Source organism: Suncus etruscus, chromosome 5, assembly GCF_024139225.1.
Source record: "Suncus etruscus isolate mSunEtr1 chromosome 5, mSunEtr1.pri.cur, whole genome shotgun sequence".
NCBI lineage: Eukaryota > Metazoa > Chordata > Mammalia > Eulipotyphla > Soricidae > Suncus > Suncus etruscus.
Window position 1 is genome coordinate 15,122,720 of NC_064852.1, and position 25,893 is coordinate 15,148,612.

The 25,893-nt window shown below is 50.3% G+C and overlaps 1 protein-coding gene across 4 annotated transcripts in view; it reads left to right on the forward strand.

Moving 5' to 3' along the window:
• Window positions 1-25,893, forward strand: part of RALGPS1 (Ral GEF with PH domain and SH3 binding motif 1) — a 230,184-nt gene that overhangs the window by 81,640 nt on the left and 122,651 nt on the right. For all 4 annotated transcript variants that reach the window (XM_049774155.1, XM_049774157.1, XM_049774158.1 and 1 more), the window contains exon 5: window positions 20,258-20,341. In XM_049774155.1, the coding sequence (XP_049630112.1) occupies window positions 20,258-20,341 (84 nt within the window). The remainder of the gene's footprint in view (window positions 1-20,257; window positions 20,342-25,893) is intronic.

Genomic DNA, 25,893 nt, shown 5'->3' on the forward strand with positions numbered 1-25,893 from the left:
GCACCATGCCACTGCTCCTGACAGTCCTTGCTCATGTTTTCATAGTCTTGGTGCACCCACCTCCTGCAGCTAGCTGTTACCTGTATATTGTCAGCAGCCACAGAATCTTCTGTGGCTACATCCCCTTTGGGGAGTGGCTAAGTCTCTACTGGCCAGCAGGCATTGGCCTGGCTGCCTGGGCCTGGAAGGCACATCCCAGTCACCACACACCTGAAGCTTCACTTTGCCTTGCAGCACACCTGCTTTTCAGTCCTGCAGAAGCAAGAGGGCTCCCCCAACCCCTTCTGTTGACTGCCTGGTCCTTTCTGTGCAAGAGACTGAGTCTAGGGCAGTGCTTCTCAAATAATGGGGCACAACCCCAGGGGGGTTTCGAGGCTCCATAAAGGGGGACACGTTTGACCTCAGCAAACACTGTCATAACAAGCTAAGCCCCGTGTTTATGTCTCTGTATGTCTCTGGAGCTGAGAGTTGTGTCCTGCTTCAAATACAACTTCGAAAAGCTATGCATTGCAAAACGTGCTCATTGTAGCCATTAATCCAGACATCACCTCTGATTTAAAAAATCAGCTCAAATTATTTTATATATTTTTGTTTTTTAGGTTAAAGTTATTTTTATAAAGATACTATTTACAGTCACGTGGGGAGTGCGAAAAATGTTTTCTTCTTCCTAGGGGAGCATGACAAAATAATTGAGAAGCACTGGTCTAGGGCAAAGAGTCTAGGCCAATGGGATTACGGCAACCCTCTCATGAATATCCCTTCTGGGGCCACCACTAATCTCTGGGTTCATAGGACTCCACTTGTGGATGCGTCCCACAGCCACACAAGGCAAATATGGCTGATGTACCTAATTGCTTAGGTGACTGTAGAGGCCTGGAGGTCCCCAGACTGGCTAGTTCTGAAACTCCAAGCCCAGGCTAGCACTGTGGCCCCTGGTCTCGAAGCCCCTTTCTAGTCCCTTCCCCATGTACTGCCATAGTGTGGATTTCGCTGCTGCTTTCCAGAAAGTCACAATTGAGTTTTGTCGGCTTGAAGCCATCACTAGAGAACGGAGCTCGGAAAGGTCTGGATGTGGTGTTTAGTCCAGCTTTGTTTGCAGCAGGTTGTTCCCTGTTTCTCCCCTTCCTCCTCAGCAAGGAGTGGTTTCTCTCATCACCTTTGGGTCTCAGCTGCTGACTCCAATGTGGTTCCTTTCATCTCTGACCAGCCCAGTGCCTGTGGGTTGACAGCCAGCTCTCCCTCCCACCGCCTCACGACTTTCTAGAAACGGCCGAGGAAGGCTCCGCTGCCAGGATGCCAGCTGAGCGTTGGTGCATAAGATGGACTTGTGAGCCTGGGGAAGGTGCTAGCAGGCCCCACTCGGCCTCCCTCTCTAGGATGGACCTGGCAGCTCTGCCCAGCTCTGCCGTCGCTGGGGGCCGCCTTGGCCTGTGTGTGTGGGAGAAGCAGCCAGCCAGTTTTATGATCTATGAAAGCGAGCACCAGGCGGGCCCCCAAATTCATGAGTGTTTGCTTGTCATTGCAAATAGCCGGCTTGTTTGCCTTCTGACTAGACAGAGTGGCGGTGGTGGTGGGAGCAGGACACAGGTTTGCCCAGTGGTGAGCGGAGGTTGAGGGAGTGGCATTGAGGCTCCAGGTCTCTGGGGGAAATAAACGTGTGTAAGGCAAACTTGCCGAATCTGGGCTTTTGCTTAGCTTCTCCGCAGAGGACCCGAGGTTCCTGGATGGAACATCTGAAGAACAAACCGCTCAGCCCTGTCACTCCCCACCTTTACATCATGGCCTCACTTTCTGGACTAGGAAAGGCTCTTGACCTTTGTACCATCTTCCCAACCCCTGCTCCTGAGATTCCCCCTCTCCTCTGCTCACAACTGCAAAACTCAGGGCTCAGGCTTTGGCCCTGTCCTGGAGCCTCTTCCTGTCTGTTTCAGACCTGGTCGGCCCAGTGTGTTCCCAGGCTGGTGTGGAGGTGGTTGGGGCAGGCCCGCTCCCCACCGGGAGGTCTGGGGCCTTCTTCGGGAAGACCGGGATGCAAGGCGGTTTTGGTAGCAGAGGCAATGGGTGTTGTCATGCTCATTAGTGGGCTGGAGGGGATGGGCCAGTTGCTGCCCAGGATCCTCTGGCCCCATGGGATGGTCCTGCTACCTGGACCTGTGGGGACCATCTTATCTGGCCCTAGGTTAGGAGTGAGTTGTGAAGGCTAACCCGGCTGAGCAGGAGAGGCGCATGGGGGCCCAGGCTTGCTCTATGGGAAAGTCTTCAGGGCCAGGCACTAGCTCCTGAAATGAGTCTTCAGGTTCCCTGCAGAGTGGGATGGGGGGCTTCATTGCCTTCCAGCAGCTGAACATGAAGCCCCTGACCACACCTAATGGGAGTTGGGAGCTGTGTGGTCAGTGGCTTCATGCTCCCTATCTCCCACCCCTCCATCTAGTTCCTGTCCCCTGTCCTCCTGCCTCTGTGCTCACCCTCCAGCTTGGCTTCAGTCTGGGCTCTGCGTCCCTGCACCCTTCTGTTTTAGAATCTTGTTCCTCTCCTTTGTGTCCTTCATCATCTCACCGACTCCCCTCCACAGTCCTGGCCTGCTTAAGCACCCACACTGTTGAGGCAGAGATGAGGGGCTGGTGGGCCTGGGTCAGATCAGCCTCAGGTTCCTCAGTGTTCCCACTCCCTGGATAGTCTTGGTCAGAAATAACCAGAAACCCAGTAAGTGGGATGCCTGCTCTGCTCAGGTGTGGTTTGGGAGACCCAAGGATGGATGCCAGGTATTGAACCTGGGTCATTCACATATAAGACAAGCATCCTTTCTGCTGTACCGTTGCTTGCTCTGGCCTCTTGTTTTTTTCTTTTTTCTTCAACTCTTTCACCTTCTGTTCCTCCTCTGCTCCCCTCTCTCCCCTCCATGCTTGCTGATTGGAAACTGAGTTTGTGCCGGCCGCTTGGGTTTCTTCTGCTCATCTGCCTCCATCTGCCACAGACTGGTTTCTTCCCCCCTCCACTCCCCCTTGCACTACAGCTGTTCCCTGTCTCCTGCCTCACCAGATTGTCATGTCTGGGAGCTCCCCCATGCCCAATGACTGGCTCTCTCAGACTCAACCTCTCCACACTCCCTTAAAGCACTTAGCAAGAGGAAACAGGGTGCCCCCGGGGGCAGCTCTTACTTAATCACATCCTGCTGTGATGCCCTGCACACGGCCTCTGCTTCTTGCCTTTGAGCTGGGGCACTGGGGCTGAGAAGGGTTGACCCTGCGGAAACTGAGCCTGGGGGGCGGGAGTTGTTCCTCAGCATCCAGGTTGAGAACCAAGTCCCCTGCTTCTGTGGGTTGTGTGTCTGCTTCAGTTTGGGGTTGGCATTGGTGACGGGCTCCACTGCCCTCATACGGGGCAGGCGAGGGAGAAGTGCTCACAGACCTGAAGTCACAGCCCCTCCAGACCGCTGCCATGATACCCTTCCATCTTCCCAGCTGCAGCTATGCTCTTTGGAGGCAACCACACGTGTCCTGGCACCCCGAACCAGACTCGCCCACAGGGCAGGAAGGCATCCCAGAAATGTTCCCCAAAGTGCCAGCTCCAGCAGACTTAGCACACGCGTGTGAGCAGTTCTGTTTGGTCAGCCATTTGTTTCCATTTCACAACGAGGTCGAGCTATATGAAATCCATTGTTAAATTAATTTCACCTGGTTGGTTTGTTTGTTTTCGGTGTGACTGTTCGAAAGTGTAAAAACTTGTGGCCGGAGAGATAGCATGGCGGTGGCGGTAGAGAGTTTGCTTTGCAAACAGGACTGACGGTGGTTCGAATCCCAGCATCCCACATGGTCTCCAGTGCCTGCCAGGAGAAACTTCTGAGTTCAGAGCCAGGAGTAACCCTTCAGTACTGCCAGTGTGACTCAAAAAACAAAAAAGAAAAAAAAAAGTGTAAAAACTTCATGGCCAGCTCTGGGTTAGTTGTAAACCTTTCTCAGCGTGAGCTCAGTGAGGATTCAGACACAGAACCCGGAGTTCTGTTCTCTGTCCTGAAGGAACCTTCCTTAAAATAACTCCCTTTGTCATTCTTTCTTGGCTCTATACTCAGAGAATTACTCCTGGTGGACTCAGGGGACCCTATGGGATGACCAGGATCGACATAGGTTAGCCCCCTGCAAAGAAAGCGCTCTCTGCTGCACTAATGCTTTGGCCCGTGTGATCTTCGGGATTTTGCAGCAGGGCCTGGCAACTGTGCGTGGTACAGCGGCAGCTTCTCATTGGACCTCGCTTGGACTCAGTTTCCAGAGAGTTCTTGCGTGAGTGCCAGCCCACTGAGCCACCCTTCCCCCTCGAGTGGGCAGCTCTTGGGCTGAAGTCCTGGGGCCCGAGACCACAGTCCCAATTCGAGAGCCAAGATCTCACTCATGGGAAGTCTTTTTTTTTTTTTTTTTTTTTTTTGGTTTTTGGGCCACACCCGGCAGTGATCAGGGGTTACTACTCCTGGCTGTCTGCTCAGAAATAGCTCCTGGCAGGCACAGGGGACCAAATGGGACACCGGGGTTCGAACTAACCACCTTTGGTCCTTGGATCGGCTGCTTGCAAGGCACAGGCCGCTGTGCTATCTCTCCGGGCCCTCATGGGAAGTCTTGAGCTAAGTGCTTACCTCCTTGGAACAGCCAGGCTTCCCCTTGGAATAGGGGCCCTGCACGCATCCCCTCCTGTGTGTGTGTGTGTGTGTGTGTGTGTGTGTGTGTGTGTGTGTGTGTGTGTGTGTGTGTGTGTGTGTCTGTCTGTCTGTCCGTGGGAATGGGGAACGTGTGAGTGTACATGGACGGTGTGTGGGCTCAGCACGTCCTGTGGGCACAAAGTACACGGAACCATTATTGCTGTTGCTCTTGCGGACAGTGGAGAACGCTGGTTTTATTGAAAATGTAAACTGTGGTTTTCTCTGGGCGATAGGCAGCTACAGAAGCTCCCAAATGTATTGGGCCTGCAGCTCTATGCTCAGAAGGAAAATCACAGATGCCCAAGAGCTCTACCTCCTTTATTAAACAAATTGAACATACTACCCCACCCGGTTACATCCTCCTTCCCTTCCCCCAGCCTTTTCCAGTTGCCACGAGTCAGACTTGCCCGCTTTGGGAATCCCCAGGCTCCAGGCTTTTTGGTTTTGGATTTTCTATGATGACAGTATATTAGGTCCTCATCAGAAAACCAAATTCTGGGCCAGAGAGATAGCACAGCGGGAGGGTGTTTGCCTTGCATGCAGCTGACCTGGGTTTGATCCCTGGCTTTTTATATGATGCCCTGAGCACTACTCCTGAGTGCAGAGCCAGGAGTAACCCCTGAGTGCTGCCAAGTATGCCCCCCCCAAAACAAAAACAAATACTGGGACCGGAGCAATAGCCCAGCGGAAGGTCATTTGCCTTGCATACAGCCAACTTGGTTTTGATCCTTGGCATCCCATAACCATAACTTCCCCCAAGTCTCACCAGGAGTGAGTCCTGAGTGTAGAGCCAGGAATAACCCCTGAGCACCTCCAGGTATGGCCCCCTAAAAAAAGGAAAGAAAAGGAAATACTCTCTGCAGAGGTGAGTCTGCCAAGGTAGAGGCATATATGGGGGGGGTGAGAATGGACCATGAGGCGTTGTTAGATGGACACTGACATGGTGGTGGAGGGTGTGGTGTTAGAACATTGTGAGTCTGACTTTATTAGCAATGTTGTAAATCACAGTGCCTAAATTAAAAAATTATAACCTAAACTCAACCCTGAACTTAATAGATTTTTGGATAGAGCCTAAATAAATGTTTCAAACTTTTCCATGAAACTAAATAAAAAATATTTTACCATGGAAAACAAAACATTCTCTCTCTACCTCTCTCCCCTCCTCCTTCCCCTTTTCCTCTATTTTTATCTCTCTCCTCGCCCCCTCCTCTCCTTTCCCTTTCTTTCCTCTCTCCTCCCCTTCCCTTTCTTCTCTCTCTCTCCCCTTCTCCCTCCCACTTCTGTCCATTACTTAGTCCCCTGGGGCTGGGGCTTCCTTACAAGGTCCCAAGGTAATTCCAGGGCCAATCCTGATGGTGCTTGGAGGGTGGACTGTGTGTGCTGCCTGGGATCAAACTGGGACATTTGTGCCCTCGTCATACCCTTAACCCCTGTCTAGCACTCTGGTTCCAATATTCTTTATAAAAAGAAAATGTGAATGAAGGTATTTGGAACACAGTGCTTCCCAAGACTAGGGAAGGAGCCGTGCTTTATCAGGTGACAGTGGGGCATGGGAATGTCAGCTTGCTCTGACAGAAGGCAGGGAGGGTCCTTGTGAGCACGAGGCTGAGAATTTGACTCCCGGTGCTGAGCACCATTCTGGTGGCTCTGCTGGTGAGGACCCAGTTGCTACCACAGAGTGTGTGACTTCTAGCCCAGTGCCAGCAGAGGCCAGACCCCTATGAACGCCACGACCATATTGTGTGCCTCCAACCAGGCATCTGAGAACTATAGCAGGTGCGTGTACATGCGTGTGTGTGCACGTGGGCTCACTCCAGTGTGTACATGATATACCCCCTTGTCACCACTAACAACAGTAAAGGGGAGGGAAAGAGGAGGAAGTAGCCCCATGGCCTGTGTCTGGCCTCCGAATTTGGGCCCTTCCAAGCTGCTGTGGCTGCTCTCTGTTGTCCTCTCGGAGGCCCTTAGCTGTGCTGTGGACGGGAGACATTGGTGCTGCTGCACCGGTCGCTGCCACCACCCAACAGCTGCTTCCAATCATGCTGTGCTGCACAGGCCTTGGCGGGCAAGGGAGTCTTGGGGGGCTGACATCATCTTCAGCAGATTCCATGTCTTCTAGCAGACGGTGCTTCAGGGAGACATGAGATTAGTGGTTGAAGGACTTGCCCATCTGTAGCAGCCGGTCAGGAAGCTGGGATGATGGATTCCTTCTACTAGTTCCACAGTTACCTTCCCTGCACGCCACCTGACTGACAAAGGCCCCAAGAGTACCTTGAGCTATGTCTAGCCAGGAGCTGCTTCACCCCGGGGCCCACCTCCTCCCTTCTGCCCACAGGGCCCTTCCTGAGTGCTGGTTTCAGTCCCAAGGAGAAATGCTTTTCTGTACCCCATGGGTGTACCAGAGCCAGGCTAAGGTTTCTGCAGAGGATGCTGGGGAGTGGTCGGGGACCCCCTCCCACTCTCATCTACTCTTTGGGCAGTAAAATCTTTCTGCTCTGCAGTGTGAGGCTTTAGGGACCATCTTTGCCCCCAGTCGACCCTCCATTGTTGCCCCAACCTGCTCTAATTAAAATGCAGTTCATGGTCCAGAACCATAATACACGGGGGAGAGTGTTTGCCTTGCACACAAGACGACCCAGGTTAGATCCCCGGCTTCCCATATATCCCTTGTGCACTGCCAAGAGTAATTTCTGAGCACAGAGCCAGGAGTGACCCCTGAGCATCACCAGGAGAAAGCAAAATCAGTTCTCTCCTAGCCTCCACTATCTCTTTCCCGCCCCTCTCCTCTCCTGGATGATACTTTTATTACCCCCAGGTCAGCTGCTCTGACTGCTTGGCTGTCTGAGGTCTTCGTGGGTGTGGGGGTATCTTGCACCCGCAATGCTTTGTGGCAATTCTTTATGCTGGAGCTGCCTGGCCTCATTCCTGTCCCCATAGCAGCCAGCACAGACAGTTCCTCATGAGGCCTCCCCTAGAGATCCGGCTCCTTGGAATGTACCACAGCTTGCTTGCTTTTCCCCTCCACTGTTCCTCTCCTCCTCCCTGTTCCCTCGGGTGACCCCCGCGTTTTCACCGAGTCTAGGAATTCCTTTTGTTTGTTGTTGTTGTTTTTCTTTCTGCCAGTTTGCTTTAGTCATTCACATTCCATACAGGACTGAAACCAGCCAGAAATCATGTTTCTCTTCTCTAACTCACTTAAAAAGAAAAGGAAAAAAAAAAAAAAAAAGGAAAATAAACCTGCTTTAACTTTGGGGAGTAAATGGATGTGGATGTTTTTAAGCTGGCGGTTACGACATCCCTTCACTTTCTTTCCTTTCTTGCTCTTCTATCCCTTTTCCCCTCTCACCTGGAAGCACCACCTTCACCGCCATCTAAACAAGAACTGAAGGATCTTCAGCTCATTGGCAGTCCTCAGAAGCTGGGGGTCCGGAGGCCTGGGGAACCTGGTGGACATCAGGCATGGAATACTGAGCAGGCCTCAGGATCAGTCAGTAAAACACAGGAAGCACCAGGGCTGGTCTTGTGGAACTTTCTAGAACCTCTAATGCAGTGCTCCTGGAGTAGGCCCTCCCTTTCTCCGGCCATCCTCCCTCCTTTCTTCTTTCTCCCCCTCTTCCCCAGCCTCCTTTCTCCCTTCCTTTCTTCCTTTTCTTTTCCTCCCATTTCCTATCACTGCCACTTCTGTTCCAGGCGGACCCTGACGTAAGAGTTCCAGGGCTCCCAGGTTAGCGGCCCCTCTGCTCTGTGTGGGCCCAGCAGTCCTCGTGGCTCGTGTGATGATGCCACTAAAAGACGTGAAGGAAGCATCTGAAGATAGTATGGAAGCTGTTGGCGTTGGCAGAACAGAAAGTAGATGCCAACTGTATGAACGCAGGCTGTGGCTTGGTGAAGCCTGTTTCATTTTTCCAAGTGTTTGCCCAGTTATTAATATGTGTCCTTGAAAGGTGGCAGTGGGTCCTGTGGAAAGTTCAAAAACCTATGGAAGTTCATCTCAAAGTCAGCCTGTTTGTGATCAGCCACTGTTGAATCAAGCCAATTAGGAGAGGTCACCCTCTTTTTTTTCCCACCCCCTCTCCCCAGGAAGCTATGTTCTTGTTACTACAGTACCCCCATTTCTCTTCATCAGCTTCACCCAATCCTGAGCCTATCCACTCCCCACCCACATCCACCAGTAGCATTTTTTGTCAGGTGAATCCAGAAAACATCCTGGCTTTCCATGGCTATGGCCGGGCCCCTCAAAACTCTCCTGAGGGTGGCTTTGATTGCTGGACTCATTGAGCACCTTCCCTGTTAATTGGGCCAGGTGGAGAACCAGAGAGATATTAATTAGCTTAAGGTGCTTGTGCCGTGAGCTTAGCAGACCCCAACCCCAGTTTGATCCCTGGCATCTCCTGTGGTTTCCCTGAGCATTAGCCTAAGCATAGCCAGGTGTGGCCCCAAACAAAACAAAAACCATCCCCCAAAAAAGACCAAATAGGCGGGCCCGGAGAGATAGCACAGCGGCGTTTGCCTTGCAAGCGGCCGATCCAGGACCAAAGGTGGTTGGTTCGAATCCTGGTGTCCCATATGGCCCCCATGCCTGCCAGGAGCTATTTCTTAGCAGATAGCCAGGAGTAACCCCTGAGCATTGCCAGGTGTGGCCCAAAAACCAAAAAAAAAAAAAAAAAAAAAAAGACCAAGTAGGGACTGGGGCCCTCTTCCTGCTCTGCTGACTTTGGGTCTCTCAGGAGGTTGGCAGTTAAGGCCCTCGTCCTTCTGTCCGCCTGCTCCACTGGCTACCTGGCTGGCTTATGCAGGCCCTGAGAATTGAGGGAGGCCTCAGTGTTACTTCACACTATTTCACTGCACAAGTACTATTGACATGTGTATGAAAAGGGCTTTCGGGGGGTTTTCATACATGGAAGCTTGAGTGGCCTTTCTCCCCATCATCATTTCCTTCCTCACTGTTTCCCCTGTGCTCTTGCATTTCCACTTCTGCTCTGTTTGAGACTGTGTAGATTTCATTCCCTTGCCCACCTCCAGTTATGACTGGTTTATCTTTGTCCCTTGGCAGGGCTGCTGCAGTGGGTGAGGAGGGGTAGGTCCCCTGCCCACTCCCTAAGGCTAGGCTGTCTGCTGCCTCTTTCTTTTGCCCACAGCCACGGAGGTTTGATTTTAGGGAGAGTCATACTTTTCAGGGAACGGGTTGGTGAGTTCTGAGAACTGTGTCTTCCTTGTCTCACTACAACCATCCTGGGCTGTCCATCGAGCACCTCTCCTGTCCTGGTCTTTGCTACCCTGTCTGTCCCTGACCCTTCCCCTTCCTTAGCACACAGGGTGCAAGAATCCTGTGCCATCCTCTCCACGGCCATCCCTGTAGGTGTCCACATCCATGGACCGTCCTTTCCTTCCTGCTGAGTTATTTATCTCAGTGTGGTTGGTTAGTCCTGGTTTCCGGTATGGGAACATCAGCCCCTGATGTTCTGAGTGGTGGTTTTCCATGTGAAGCCGCTTGTCTTCTCAGTGTTGCTTCGCTGTGTGGAAATGCAGGATCTATGAGCTGAGAAATAGCCTATCTGTGTTCACAGAGGCCACCCAAGCCTGATTCCTCACTGCTAACGCTCGACTCTTCCCTTCCTTAGCAGCTCTCAGGGTGGCTGCTGGCCCAGAGCTCCAGTTTTATCATTTTTATTTATTGTCTTGGTCCTCCCATACAGGGCTCAGGAGGCCCCACCTGGGATTCTCAGCTCACCAGGCCGGTGTTTCAGTTCAAGTGCCCAAGAATAGAGTGCTGTCCAGGTCCTGGGTGCAGGGAATGCCTAAGCCACACCAGTGGTGCTGGGAGCATCTGGGGATGCAGCTGTTGATGCTCTGGGAACTGCATGGTGCTGGGACTGAAGCTCAAGCTGGGTGCCTAATAGTCCTTCCCTAACCACTGCACTTCTTCTAGGCCCTCTTTCATTTTTACTTTATTCTTGCCCTATCTTTCCCTCTGTGTTTGATCGGGGTGGATGCTGGTGGGGAGGTAGAACCCTAGTGGGGCCCACCTGGAGGTGTCCCTGAGGTCAAGGCAGCGATCCACCTCCAGATGACACATATCCGTCTGTGTAGATGTTTGTGCAGTGTGTGGCTTGCAGAGGGTGCATGGTCCAGGCTGAGCAAGTGTGTAGGTTAGGGGCTTTGACCTGGTGATCTGGAGGCCTCCCCCACCCCCACCTCCTTTTTCTACTACCCACATCTCCTCTTCCACAGCCTGAACTCACCAACCCTGCACATGGGCAGGCTGAGGCCTGATGCCAGGCCATGGGCACAAGGCTGGCTTGGTACAGTGCAGGCCGGAGAAGCATTGGGGGTGAGCTGGGAGCAGTGTTGACTCGTGCTGTCACCTAGGAATGCTCACAGATGGCGGGAATTGGACCAAGTGGATTTTCCGTCTGCTCGGGACTTTTTTCCATACATACTTTCTCTGTGATAAACACTGTCTGTCTCGCTGGCTCTCAGGACGACGCCCACATAGTTCTGAGGCTCTTGTTTAAGGCAGCTGATCAAGGCTCTCTTTGGGCTCTGGCATGTTTGTCCCGTGCAGGGAGCTGGTTTGGGGGAATTTCAGCTGGGAAGGGGCTGGATAGCTCGGTCTGGAGAGAATCGCAGGCTGGACGTAGATGTGTGCTTGAGGTCATAGCTGTGTGTGTCTCTGTATGTGTGTGTCTGTGTGTTTCTGTGTATCTGTGTATCTATATGTGTGTATCTGTGTGTCTATATGTGTGTGTGACTTTGTGTGTGTCTCTTGTGCGTACACTCTGGGAAGGAGCAATGAAGCGAAGGGACTGAGAAGAATTGATTTGGAGACTGGGGGCCACATATCAGAAAAAGGGGGAGCATTTTTTTGGAGGGCCACACCTGGTGGCATTCATTGCTCAGGACTCACTTTTGGCTCGGCATTTAGGAATTACTCCTGAAGGGCTTAAGGGACCATTTGGAATGCCGGATTGTGCAAGGCAAATGCCCTACCCTCTGTGCTAAAGCTCTAGCTCTGGAAAAAAAAAGGCAATTTTAAAATAAGATAGGATGAGAGCTTAGAGGTGAGGCCAGAGACCAGGAGCTTCAGGGGCTAGAACAGAGCAGAACCGTGCTATGGGGCCAGAGGGGGGCAAAAAGAGGGAGGAGAGCGAGGTCTGATGAATACGCTTTGTTCTTTCACTTTCACACTGTTTCTCACCTTCTTCTGGGAGAGGGCTGTGAGGCCTCTGCACGTTGAAATGCGAGGTGAGGAGGATTGGGGAGAACCAAGAGAGAAGGAGGTCGTAGCAACTGTGGAGGGCCTCAGAACAGCACTCTCGAGCATGGCGAGTTGCAGGTCTGTTTGAACCCAGGAAGGAAGAAGATGGGGGAAGCTCTGGGTGAGGTTTGTGAGAGGAGCCAGGATTTCTCCCTCACAAAGCAGGATCCCCTATGTGGCAGAGGAGAGAACCCAGGGAAAGCAGGTCAAAAACACTGGGGTCTGGGTATCTTCTCCAGAGAGCTTGGGGCCAAGGTAGCATTAGCACCCATAGGAGAGAGACCAGGAAGGGACCAAAGGCACCCATAGGTGGCAGAGTTGTGGGCCTTAGTGGTCTCCACCAGGGCACATCTCCCCCACTAACACCACCCTGTTTCTCCCATCTCCCCGCTTCCACTGGCCAATCTCCCCCGTCTCCCCGCTAGCACCGGCCTGTCTCCCCCGATCCTCTGGCACTTATTCACGGCCAGATCAGTTCCAGAGCACAGCCCCTTTTTAGGCATTGGCGACTGGAAGAGTTTTGTTCAGTTACTTCACATTTTCCAAACCCACCTCACACCGATGGAATCTCTGTAAGGCTGAACCCAGAGGGGAGCAGTGCCCAGGGGGCTGGGCCCAGCCTCATCCCTGTGAAGCAAGCATATACTCAGTTCTTGGGGTGTCTCCATGGGCCCCCTCAACCACCAGAGCACCTGACCCCTCGTGGGGCCCTGCATGTGGCTCCTCACCCTTGACTCCCTCTGTCTCCTCCAAGAGTTTCTGTTGTGGTGCTAGCCTCCCCACTGGAGTCTTGATTTCAAACACAATGGGGCCTGCCAGGGCTAGAGCATCCTTGGGGAACATCCACATCTGGTGATGGCACAGGTCGTTTCCAGAAAGGTCTGGAACTTCCTGGGGTTTACGTCTAGTGGTTTCGTGGTGGATGTGGTAAAGACTCTCTTTGGCTCCGGCCTGCCCACCTTCCTCAGAACGGAAGGAAAATTAGGGAAAAATCTACTTCAGGACAGCAAGGAGCGTGTGCGTGGGTGAGGGAGAGAGGAACAGATGAGGGGCTTCAACCCGGTCTTGCCGTGCCTGTTTGCATCTCGTTTTATTGCAATATTGAGTCCTACAGAGAAATGGGTGTCTTGCCCTTCACCAGCGGAGAAATCAGAATTTTTTATCTGCTGAGCATCACCTGCCCTTTATGAGGAGGGCTGGGCTTGCCCGGGCAGAAGGAGTATTCCACTACCTCCCAGGATGCTGCCCCCATTACAGGGTGAAAGAAAGGCACAGACCCCCCATTGAGATGCATGCACCAGTCACTTCTACTGCTTGCTAGAGAATTCAAGGGGCCCAAGAGATGGTACATTGAACAGGGTTCGCTTTGCATAAGGCTGACCCTGCTTGACTCTGTTTGATCCCCAAGCACTGCTGGGACTCATTCCTAAGCACAGAGCCAGGAATAGCCCCTGAGCACAGTTGGGTGTGGCCCATATGGTTTCTCCTACCCCCTCAAAAACAAAAAAATCAGGAAATAACAAAAGGAACAACTCTTAAGCTAGAAATCAAGCAAACTCATCTGGAGCCAGCCTCACTGCAGACTTGGTTGTAAAGCTGCAGTGTAGATTTTATTTGTTTTGTTTTTGTTTTTGGGTCACACCCGGCAGTGCTCAGGGGTTATTCCTGGCTCCAGGCTCAGAAATTGCTCCTGGCAGGCACGGGGGACCATATGGGACGCCAGGATTCAAACCGATGACCTCCTGCATGAAAGGCAAATGCCTTACCTCCATGCTATCTCTCCGGCCCCTGCAGTGTAGATTTTAAGTAGCACCTATTTCATTTCTTTCTCCTCCTCTTCCTCTTCCTCCCCTTACTTTTCCTAATCCTTCTCCTTTTCTGTCTCTCTTCCTTCCTCCTTTTCCTTCATCTCCTCCCTCCACATCCTCCTTCTCCTTCCCTCTTTTTCCTCCTTTCTTCTTTGTTTTTAAGTCACATCAGGTGATGCTCAGGGCCTGCCTGTTTAAGAATTGTTCCTGGTGGATCTCGAGGGACCATGCATCACTAGGAATCGAACCCAGACCTCTTGTATATGAGACATGTCCTCCAGCCCTTTGAGGCCTTCCCCCAGTCTGTGATCTTTGTTTTCTCTTTAGTCAGAGCCCTTTGGAAGATAGGTTCTAGCATCTGCAAAGGAAAGAGACAGTTGATATCTGAAATCCTGAGGGCCCCCAGATTTTTTTTTAAATTTATTAATGTATAACCATGGATGTAAACACTGTTGGGGTCCAGGCTATATGGGTCCAACTCTGAGAGCCCATCTGTCTGGTAACTCACTTCCAAGTACAGCCGCTCCTGGTCCAGCTCTGGGACTTCAGGGTCACTGCGGTGGGTGCAGTCTAGGTCCACATGTGTGGCTGCTGCATCTCTCTCAGGTCGGAGGGAGGTCAGTCTGCACTCAGCATGCAGGAGGCCCACACTGGTGTTCTCCAGTACAGACCGAAACTGGAAAAAGAAAGAGGAAGAAGAAAGGAGGAAGGAGAAGGGGTAGGAGAGAAGGAGAGAGAGGAGGAGGAAGAGGAGGAGAAGGAAGAAAAGGAGGAGGGGGATAAGAAGGAGGAAGAAGAAGAGAAAGGAAGATGAGAAGGACGATAAGAAGGAAGAAAAGAAGAAGTGAGCCCCCAGATTTAGCTCAGTGGTTCAGCTTGTGCCTCAGAGGAGTTTGTAGAAGGATTAGATTGTGTGTTGTAAAGCTGGGGCAGGTGGAGCGTGAGCTAGGTAGGTCAAATATAGACAGAAATACTCATGCCCAGAGCCAAGATGAAGTTAATATACAGGACTGCAGAGGGAAATTCTGATAATTCTTGTGACCCTTTAAGAAGAGGAGAATTGGGGCCGGGTGGTGGCGCTAAAGGTAAGGTGCGCCTGCCTTGCCTGCGCTAGCCTTGGACGGACCGCGGTTCGATCCCCCGGTGTCCCATATGGTCCCCCAAGCCAGGAGCAACTTCTGAGCACACAGCCAGGAGTAACCCCTGAGCGTTACTGGGTGTGGCCCAAAAACCAAAAAAAAAAAAAAAAAAGAAGAAGAGGAGAATTGAAGAAGTCATTCGGGAGGCTGATGCCCATGTTTCAAGGGCCCTTGAGACATAACAGCCCACCAATAAGTTCTGTCTTGGTTATTCCACTGTCCTCCTGCCTGTCCAGTACACCCCAGTCTGCATCTCTCCCAGCTGGTGGGCAGCTTTCACCCAAGAGCTTATAAAAGTTCCAGGTGTATGGCTGAAGAACCAAAAATAGTTCCCAGTAATATCCGTGACTTCCCACCTGCATAAAAGGGAAGTTTTGTAACTTGGGGGTGGAGAACTTTAGAGCTGCCCCCCTCTCTTTTTCTCGGATCTATGCCAGCACCCCTCAAGGCTGAGCAGAAGATGTGAGGCTTTTGGACTTTTCACAGATCCCTTTTTAGCACTGAAAGTCATTCTGTGGATGAGCCCTCACTCCCATGTGCTGGAGCCAGCCTCACTGCAGACGTGGTTGTAAAGCTAAAGGGTAGAGACTGTTGGGGACAGACAGACAGACAGAGAGCCTTTGAACCTTCCAACCTGTGAGCTGGGGGGTCGCGGTGGGGAACCTCAGGATGATGATCTGAGCTAATCCCTAAAGCTTCTCTGGTTGCACTTGGCTGAACAGAACTGTCATCATGTGGCCTGTGAAATCAGAGCTACTTTAGTCCGGTTTTAATTTAAAACGATCCAGGAGCTCAGGAGTGGCCTCTCTGGGGGCTGGTTTCTACTCCTGAGAAGTTTATGCCCCTCTCAAAAAGTTGCTTCTGGTTGGGGCATCTGACCCGGCAGTGGGCAGAGTGGCCATGTAGGCTTCAGAACGGCTCAACAGGACACACTAGTCTGACACCAGCAAGGCCCTCCTCAGCTCAGGAAAAAATAAATGCAAGAATAAATCAAAGGGGACCCGAGAGATAGCATGGAGGTAAGGCGTTTGCCTTTCATACAGAAGGACGGTGGTTCAAATCCCGGCATCCCATATGGTCCCCTGTGCCTGCCAGGGGCGATTTCTGAGCATAGAGCCAGGAGTAACCCCTGAGCGCTGCCGGGTGTGACCCAAAAACCAAAAACCAAAAAAAAAAAAAAAAAAAAAGAATAAATCAAAGGCAGTATGATGCTGGAGTGATGGTACACCAGGAAGGGCACTTGGGCTCCATTCCTGGCACCCCAAATGGTCTCCTGAGTCCACCAGGAGTGGTCCTTGAGCACTGCCTCCAGGAAGGCTCCCTCCCCATAAAAAGGAAATATGTTTGTGCTGGTTAAGAAGAGAATCTTACTCTTACTATTCTCCGGGGACCTGGGGTAGCCCTCAATGTACAGAATACTTCCCCCATGCTGGAAAAGTTGGGGGCACCCAGGCTTTAGTTTTCCCTTTCTCCCTAACTGCTTTTCTTTAAAAACAAAAACAAAAGCAAAGCAAAAAAAAAAATTTTTTTTATGGGGCTGGAGAGATAGCATGGAGGTAGAGCATTTGCCTTTCATGCAGAAGGACAGTGGTTCGAATTCCAGCATCCCATATAGTCCCCCAAGCCTGCCAGGGGCGATTTCTGAGTGTAGAGCCAGGAGTAACCCCTGAGCACAGCTGGATGTGACCCCCCCCAGAAAACCCCCCCAAATTTTTTAATTTTTTATTGAGGTTCCAGGATTTATAGTGTTGTTTATGATTGGTTGGTTTTTGTTTAGGGGCTACATCTTGAAGTGCTCAGGGATTACTTGGTATCATATGAGGTGCTGGGAATCAAACCCAGGTTGGCCACATGCAAGGCAATCACCCCCTATCCATTGTCCTGTCGCTCCGACCCCTACAGTGCAGTTAGTCACACTTTTTGTGAATCAGTCATTCCAACACCAAATCCATCAACACGTATCTCTTGCTTTTGACCTGCCACCTTCGTGAAAATTCAGTTCGATGGGCAAAATCTTTAGTTCTGACGGCTTTGGCCTTTTGTTATTATTCTCTTACTGTTTCTTTATATCCCCTATGCTGGGCATCTCTCTCCAGAGAAGAAGAGGGAGGGAGGGAGGGAGGGAGGGAGGGAGAGAGAGAGAGAGAGAGAGAGAGAGAGAGAGAGAGAGAGAGAGAGAAAGGGAGAGAGAAAGGGAGAGAGATTCTCTCTACCTCTTTTTCTTTTTTTTTTTTTTTTATGGAAATGGTCACACCTAAACACATATGCATGAACAGTATGAAAAAAACTAATCTGAAATTCCAAAAACTATAAGATTAAGAAAAATTAAGTCTTATTTTTAAGATATGGGCCCGGAGAGATAGCACAGTGGCATTTGCCTTGCAAGCAGCCAATCCAGGACCAAAGGTGGTTGGTTCGAATCCTGGTGTCCCATATGGTCCCCTGTGCCTGCCAGGAGCTATTTCTGAGCAGACAGACAGAAGTAACCCCTGAGCACCGCCGGGTGTGACCCCCCCCAAAAAAAGATATATATATGTATATATACATTTAAAGACTTACAGATAATTACGTGCCCATACATTAGCACTAGAAATAGGAGTTTGCATGAAATAGGGAAATCCCTCAAATTTAAAATTTAGTAAGAGTGAAGAGAATTAAGGACATGTAACTGGGAAAATTAAAATACACCTATAAAAATACTAATTTGTTTTATCCTAAGAAAGGAAATATTGATTTATATTAGAAAAAGTATTATATCATAAATAGCTTCTTAATGATATCATTAAGAAGGCTATAATAAAAAAATCTCCATTTGGATCAAGTGATAGCACAGCGGGTAGGACATTGGCCTTGTATATGGTCAACCCAGGTTGCATCCGCAAGTACTGCCAGGTGTGGCCCCCAAAAACTAAGCAAACAAAAACTCTGGATGTAAAAAGAAAGCCAGAGACCATTTAATATAAATGAGATGTTAAGTCACTATTGAAAAAAATGTATGAAATCCCTTAACAAGATGGGAATAAATATGCCTTTCTTAGTCTAGTAGAGGGCAGCCATAGTGTCATGGGTGAGGGCCATGCTCAGTTCCAAGTGCTGAGAAGTTTGTCCTGTCCTTTAAAGCTTCTTTAGCACTTTCAAGATTTCAGGGCTATGAATTTCCTAAGCTGTGACCTGTTCATGGAGCACTGTATCATTCTTTCAGAGCTATCTGAGAGGGTTTTCTCAGTGAGTTCATTTTGCTGAGTTTCTGTAACATATCCATTCGATGGCTTATAGAGTCTCATTTGCTGCTTTGCTTTGTAGAGAGATTCGTTCCTTCCCCTCCCTCCTTTCCTTCCTTCCTTCCTTCCCTCCCTCCCCTTCCTTTTCTCCCTCCCCCTTCCTTCCCTCCCTCCTTCCCTTCTTCCCTCCTTCCCTCCTTCCTTCCTTCCCTCCTTCCCTCCTTCCCTCTTTCCTTCCTTCCCTCCTTCCCTCCTTCCTTCCTTCCCTCCTTCCTTCCCTCCCTCCCCCTCCTTTTCTCCCTCCCCCTTCCTTCCCTCCCTCCTTCCTTCCCTCCTTCCCTCCTTCCTTCTTTCCTTCCCTCCTTCCTTCCCTCCTTCCCTCCTTCCTTCCTTCCCTCCTTCCCTCCTTCCTTCCTTTCTTCCTTCCCTCCTTCCTTCCTTCTTTCCTTCCCTCCCTCCCCCTTCCTTCCCTCCCTCCTTCCCTCTTTCCTTCCTTCCCTCCTTCCCTCCTTCCTTCTTCCCTCCTTCCTTCCCTCCTTCCTCCTTCCCTCCTTCCCTCCTTCCTTCCTTCCTTCCCTCCCTCCTTCCCTCCTTCCTTCCTTCTTTCCTTCCCTCCTTCCCTCCTTCCTTCCTTTCCTCCCTCCTTCCTTCCCTCCTTCCTTCCTTCTTTCTTTCCCTCCTTCCTTCCTTCTTTCCTTCCCTCCCTCCCCCTTCCTTCCCTCCCTCCTTCCCTCCTTCCTTCCTCATCCCTCCCTCCTTCCTTCCTCATCCCTCTCTCCCTCCTTCCTTCCTTCCTTCTTTCCTTCCCTTCTTCCCTCCCTCCCTTTTTCCTTTTCTCCCTCCCTCCTTCCTTCCTTCCTTCTTTCCTTCTCTCCTTCCCTCCTTCCCTCCTTCCTTCCTTCCCTCCTTCCTTCCTTCCTCCATCCCTCTTTCCCTCCTTCCCTCCCTCCTTCCCTCCCTCCTTCCCTCCCTCCCTCCTTCCCTCCTTCCTTCCTTCCTTCCTTCCTTCCTTCCTTCCTTCCTTCCTTCCTTCCTTCCTTCCTTCCTTCCTTCCTTCCTTCCTTCCTTCCAATATTTTGTCTTTGTTTTTTGTCATTATGAGCAGTATTCTGAGTTTTCTAACTTGAGTCTATTTTTACTGGGGCACTTTGGACCTTTTACATTTGATTACTCATAATTCTCAACTATGATTTTTGTAACAGTTTAAACTAACCGGTTTATCTTTGGGAACTGGGCCATACCTGGTGGTGCTCAGTAACCCGGTAGGTTACTCCTGGCTCTATGCTCAGGAAACACTCTGGCAGTCTTGGGGGACCATATGGAATGCTAGCGATTGAACTCGGGTCAGGTTCATGCAAAGCAAATTTCCTACCTGCTATGCTATTGCTCTGGCCCCAAAACTAAATAACCAATTAAAACTATTAAATTTGCCTTCTTGGTCCTTAGGGACTGTGACGATTCTTGACATTCTTCCTGAGCTTGTCCCAAAGTTCTCTGGAGTCTGTTTCTGTCTTTTTAACTTTATTTTCCCCATCTCCTGCTTTCTAGTAGTTTTCTCCTTCTCATCTTAGAGTTTTTCAATCCTTTCCTCAGCTGCTGTTATTATCCTGCCCAGATGTTCTACTGAGTTGTTTTCTTGTTTGTTTTGTTTTTTAATATTGCCTTCTTTTCATTCTACTTGTAGTTTTCTCACTTCTGCTCTCATACTTTCTAGTGCTTTGATGACTACCTGTGACATTGTTTCTTTGAGCTCCTTAAAATTCCTCACTGTGATGTCACCAAAGTCATTTTCTGAGGATTTAGGGAACTGGTCTGTGCTGGTTGAGCTGCCTGTGTCATCGTCTTTGATCATTGAATGCCATGTGTGTTCTACATTCCTGATGAGCTGAAGATGAGTCTGTCATGATTCCCCCCTGGGAGATGCTGAGGGATTAGGCTGGGGCTTGCCCTTTTCCTTCTGGGCCCATCTTCACCCAGTAACAGGAAGTTTAACTGGATGGGTAAGACAGCAAGCAGGGGTTCATTCAAGCCTGTCAATATGGCGGAGCTTGGGCTTCTTGTCACACCTTGCTAAGAGTCCTCGAAGGATTCTGCACCTCAGCTGGAACCACAGTCACTGCTGAAATGGTCTCTTTGCTTCCTAGGAACTAGCCAGCTGTGGATGGAGTAAGAAGGAGAAACATAGTCTCGCCCCCAACGTCGTGGCCTTCACCCGGAGGTTTAATCAGGTAAGTGGTGCCCCTCCTGCAAGCCCCTTACTGGGCAACCCTCTGCTCCCCAGCATTTCCTCCAGGCAACCAGCCCCAGGCCTGAACTTGTCTCCCTGAATCCCCACCTTGCCCATTCAGGGAGGTACATAGTGGGTCTGCTTCTGTACCTTCTTCCCACCCCCTCTCAGCCAGTGTCCCCTGTCCTGGTTCTCTCTTCTTTTTCCTGTGCTTGTTTCTCTTTTTCTATCCCATCAGGCCCCCACAGCACCCTCAGAATTCTTCCTCCTGCTCAGCCCCTGACTGGATCTTTGCTTCGATATCCCTTGTTAGGGAAGGTCTCTTTTCCTAGTCCCCTGCCAAACAAGGGCTCTGTTTCTCCATGGGGCCCTTTGCTGGCCTCCAGCCTTGTTCTGTAAACCACTCCAGGCTCCATCTTCCTCTGGCCTGCGTGCCCCTGGAAGGCAGATTCTGGATCTCTGGCATCCATCACTATGTCCCCCAGCATCTCACTCAGGACCAGACATGCGGTTAGCTCTCATGGCTGTAGGTGCAGCAATGTGAGCTGGGATGCTCAGGAAACACTTTTAACTATTTCTTGAGCCCTCGTGGTTGGGTTATACTGAGCATGCCAATGGCTCTGAGCTGCCCACTCCCCACTTATGGGGACATGGGTAGGGACTGGGATTCATAGGAGGAGGTGGGGTCCCCACGGAACAAGGTAGGCTTCTCACTTACTTCCCATGGGACTTCTAGAACAAGATCCTCAGGGCACAGTTAACTGTAAGATCCCCATTGGCAGCTGGAGAGATAGCACAGCAGTAGGGCGTTTGCCTTGCATGCAGCCCACCCAGGAGGAATCCGGTTCAATTTCCGGCATCCCATATGGTCCCCCAGCCTGCCAGGGGTGATTTCTGAGTACAGAATTAGGAGTGGCCCCTGAGCACTGCTGGGTGTGGCCCAAAACCCAACCAACCAACCAACCAACCAACCAATCAATCAATAAAGTTTAAAAAAAAAAAAAGGAAAAAAAAGATCCCCATTGGGTGCCCAAATATCCCAGGGATGACGTTTGGGCAGCTTTTGTTCTGTGTTTTCAATGAGAACCAAGAAGCGAGAAGTTGTGGGTGTGCATAGGTCTCTGGGAGGGAGAGTGCGCTAAATTCCCTGTGGACTCTCCAACTGTCTTTTTTTCTAGACTGATGGCTGCAAGGAGCTTCTGTAAGGCCCTTTAAGGCCTCTCCTCTTGGGCTGCCATTGAGGGTGGTGGGAGCCCCCAGAACCCCTGGGGTAAAAATCCAGGCTGGGTGAACATCCTCGTTGCCTCCTAAGCTGCTCTAGGAGCAAAGGCCCAGTGGGGCTCTACTCCAGATACTTTGAAAGAGGTACTCTGAAGCCCTTTGTTTCTTTTTATTCATCTGAGCTTAATCACAAAAATAAAACTTTTTTTTTTTTAAAGAAGACAAGACAAAAACCAGAACAGATGTGCGCCCAGTGTCAGGAGATTCATAGTTTCCTTTGTGAAACATCCTGACCACATGCCAGCTCACTCCCCGCTCTGGCCAGCAGGGCAAGCCGGGGGTGCTGATGTCATGGGTTTTGCACTCAGAGGCCGGGTCAGCTTGGCGCAAGGCAGCACAGCGCCTTCTGCAAACCTCCGCATTGTATCCAGCTGTGGACCAAGTTGCCCATGTAAGCCAGAAGTGGAGAAGAATTTTCCCAAACAGAAGGCCCTGGGCAGTGGTCTTCGGCTGGCTTGTCGTGGGTGCAGGCAGCTCATGGCCACAGCCCCAGGGCTTCTGCCAGGAAAATGGGTGAGCAGCCGGGCCAGACTCCCAAGAGTGGATGCAAAGGGATCATTTCCCGGCAGCTTGGCAGAGCCCTGCCTTGGACTCTCTTATCCTCTGGGTCCTTCTCTGTAGATGGGAAGCTGAGAAACTCCATCTATGAAAGGTGGGCCTGGAGGTCAGATCCAATAAATAGGCACAGGGCTCTCCCATAGCTAGCAGACACTTGGGGACAAATGAGGAGAATGTGAAGATCAGATGTTTGGAAGGAGTTTGCCAGGATTCCTTGGGGTCATACTAGAAGTGCTGGGGGCCCTAGCCAGCCCTTTGTCAGTGAAAGGGACCCTCAGCCGAGTTTGCTGAGAACTCCTAACCTTGGCCAGGCCTGGGCCTCTGTCCCAGGTAATTCACTGTTGGGCATGAAGAGAACCCTGAATTTGTGTCCTGTTAGTGGCTCTCTGCTCCTCTCTTCCCCCATTTGTACCTGAATACTCGCTCTTGTGGGCAGTAGGGCTAAGACACAGAGGCTCACAGGGAGTCGGTCCTACTGACTCCTGGCATTCTTGAATCTCAGTGTGGAGACTCCAGAACTGTTGGATCTGGGGGTGTCCTTTTCCTCATCCCAGCTTTGTTTATAAAATGGGGAGACTAAAGCTTTTGAAGATGAAAGGAGAGCCATAGATCTGAAGGATTTAGCTCGGCCCTTGCCTTACAGTAAACCATTTGTTTCAGCCATAAAAAGGACGCTGATGGAAACCAGAGCGGTAGTATAACACGTCGGCCATTTGTACGCAACCAACTTGGGTTCGATACCCAGAATCCCATATGGTCCTCCACCCCTGCCAGGAGTGATTTCTGAGCACAGAGCCAGGAATAACTCCCGAGTACTGCCAGGGGTGGCCCTAAAGCACAAAAATAGTGTTGAGGACCAGAACCATAGCACAGCAGGGAGGGCACTTACCTTGCACACAGCTGAGCTGGTTTCAGTCTCCAGCTTCAATCTCATATGGTCCCCGAGTCCCCACCAGGAGTGATTCCTAAGTACCATTGGGTGGGCCTAAATAAAAAGGGTACTGAGAGAAAGGGCTGGGGGCTGAAAGTCTGGAGCCAGGTTCAGGAGGAATGTTTTTTGGGAGAGGGGTCTGTCAACACTGAAACTTCAGGAAACGAGACAAGGACCCTGGGAGGTCTTAATCCTAGCTGACCCTGCTACTCAACTCCTGTGTGACCAGTAGCATCAATTCCTCTCAAGGTACAGGCCTTTTCCCCTCTAGTTCCCTAGGTTTCCAACACACACACACACACACACACACACACAGGTACAGGCCTTTTCCCCTCTAGTTCCCTAGGTTTCCAACACATACACACACACACACACACATACACACACACACACACACACATACACATGGGTACAGGCCTTTTCCCCTCTAGCTCCCTAGGTTTCCAACACACACACACACACACACACACACACACACACACGAAAAACACCATCCAATGGTGGATTTCTTTATAATGGTCAGAAATAGGAAAATAGGAAATCGCTGAGCTGCCCTTGGATGGGTGATGACTTTGATAGACAAGCAGGTGAATTTATACTAGGACAGTAATCGTGAGCCTAGCTCATTGAGCCATGTTAAAATATGGATGAAAGCTCTGGTTCCCTGCATTCCACCAGTGCAGGATGGAGGGGAAGGAAGTCCACATTATGGTCCAGCCACGGGGGCTCAGTGCCAGCTGAGGAGACAGAGAAGTGGGTGGAGGAGATGATGCACCTGGCCAAAAATGACCTCGAAAATATTGAAGTTCCTTTTGGCTGCCTCTAGACTCTTAACAGTGAAGGGAAAGGAAGAAATGAAGTGAACCAAACCAAAAATGTATGTGAACCGGGGCAATGTAGATCACTAAGTAAAAGAAGCTGGTCTGAGGACCAAAGAGACAACTCTAAGGGAGGGCACATGCTTGGCATGCAGGAGGCCTCGGTTCTAGACCATACTACAAGGTCCTCGTCAGTACTACTAGGAGTGATGCTCCTTGCCAAACATGACAGAATGTGACCCCAAAGCCAAAACAAACCAAAACAAAAGCAGGTCTGAAAAGGTAGCACATGTATAATTTACACCATATATATATACCCTGCCTTTTAAATATAAATCTGGAAAGATTTCAAACAAATATTAGAAAAAGTCGAAGTGATTTCCCGAGTTCAAGGAAAGTAGAGAGCTAAGTGGGGACCAGGGTTCTAGGAGATGGACATCTATCCTGGTGTATATCCTGCCTGCTTGGTCAGCTGTGGGGCTTTGCAGCACACTCAGAATCAGACACTTGGTGGGGAGGGATGGCCCACAGGGAGCAAAGATCATGGCAGAGTTAACTGCACAGAAGCACAGTCCTTTGTCTGCTGGAGTGGCTCCCCAAGACTCTAGGAAGGTAACAGTTCTGGAACCTCTGGAACCTCTCGATCCAAATTTTGGAACCGCTGAGGTTTACAGGTGGTGGAAGGCAGGTTAGAGCAGGAAGTAGAAACCAGCAAGGTGTCCTTCTGGGTTCTAGTGCCATCATGGTTCATCTGCCCTTTGGGGTCAGCCAGGTTGTTGTCAGGGAGAGAATAGGGAACCTCATTCCTTAATCCCTTCCACTAAACGCAAATAGGGCTGTCTTTTGGGGTCTTTCCTTCCTTCCCATCAGTCTTCATTTTACCAAATTGTGCAGATGCTAGTGCGTCTGTGCAAAAGCATTTCAATTTATATCATAGACTTCCTGGCATATTGAATCTAGCACTTCTTTCAACAGCCTAAGAAATCCAGCACTCCAAAACACTAAATACAAAGTTCAGTGGGGGGGCCCGGAGAAATAGCACAGCGGCGTTTGCCTTGCAAGCAGCCCATCCAGGACCAAAGGTGGTTGGTTTGAATCCCGGTGTCCCACATGGTCCCCCATGCTTGCCAGGAGCTATTTCTGAGCAGACAGCCAGGAGTAACCCCTGAGCACCGCCGGGTGTGGCCCAAAAACCAAAAACAAAAACAAAAAAAACAAAGTTCAGTGGGGAAGCTAAAGAAGACATCTACTGGGGGAGATATGGAGAGAAATCCTGGCAAATCTCCAAATCCACCTTAATGCCTCAACCTTATAGATGAGGATCTAAAACCAACACTTAATGGTTTAGCAGTGGAAATCAAGGAGTCACTAGCCTGTGAAGTTAAGAAATCTATAGATGAACAATTCAACCAACTCAAAGAAGAACTCTTTCAGAAGATGAGAGAATCCATACAAATGGAACTGAAGGAACAAAAAACGATGTTAGCAAGCCATAATAGAATTACTCAGGGGCCGGAGAGATAGCATGGAGGTAAGGCGTTTGCCTCTCACGCAAAAGGTCATCAGTTTGAATCCTGGCGTCCCATATGGTCCCCCATGCTTGCCAGGAGTGACTTCTGAGCATGGAGCCAGGAGTAACTCCTGAGCACTGCCGGGTGAGACCCAAAAACAAAACAAAACAAAAAAAAAACAAAAAAAAGAATTACTCAGGCAGAGAATCACAAAGACGGATTTGAAGAGAAATTATAAGCCAACTGGGATAAAGAAGTCAAAAAAGAAAGGAGAGAGAAAACCCTGGAAGAAAATGTAAAGTACCTAATGAACAAAGACAGGAGTAATAATCTCCGAATTACAGGAATTCAATAAGGGGAAGAGCAAGTAGTGAGGGAGATAAAAGCAGACAACTTCCCCACCCTTGGGAAAGAGGTCTCTACAAATCCAAGAGGCAAAAGGGGAGTGCCAAAC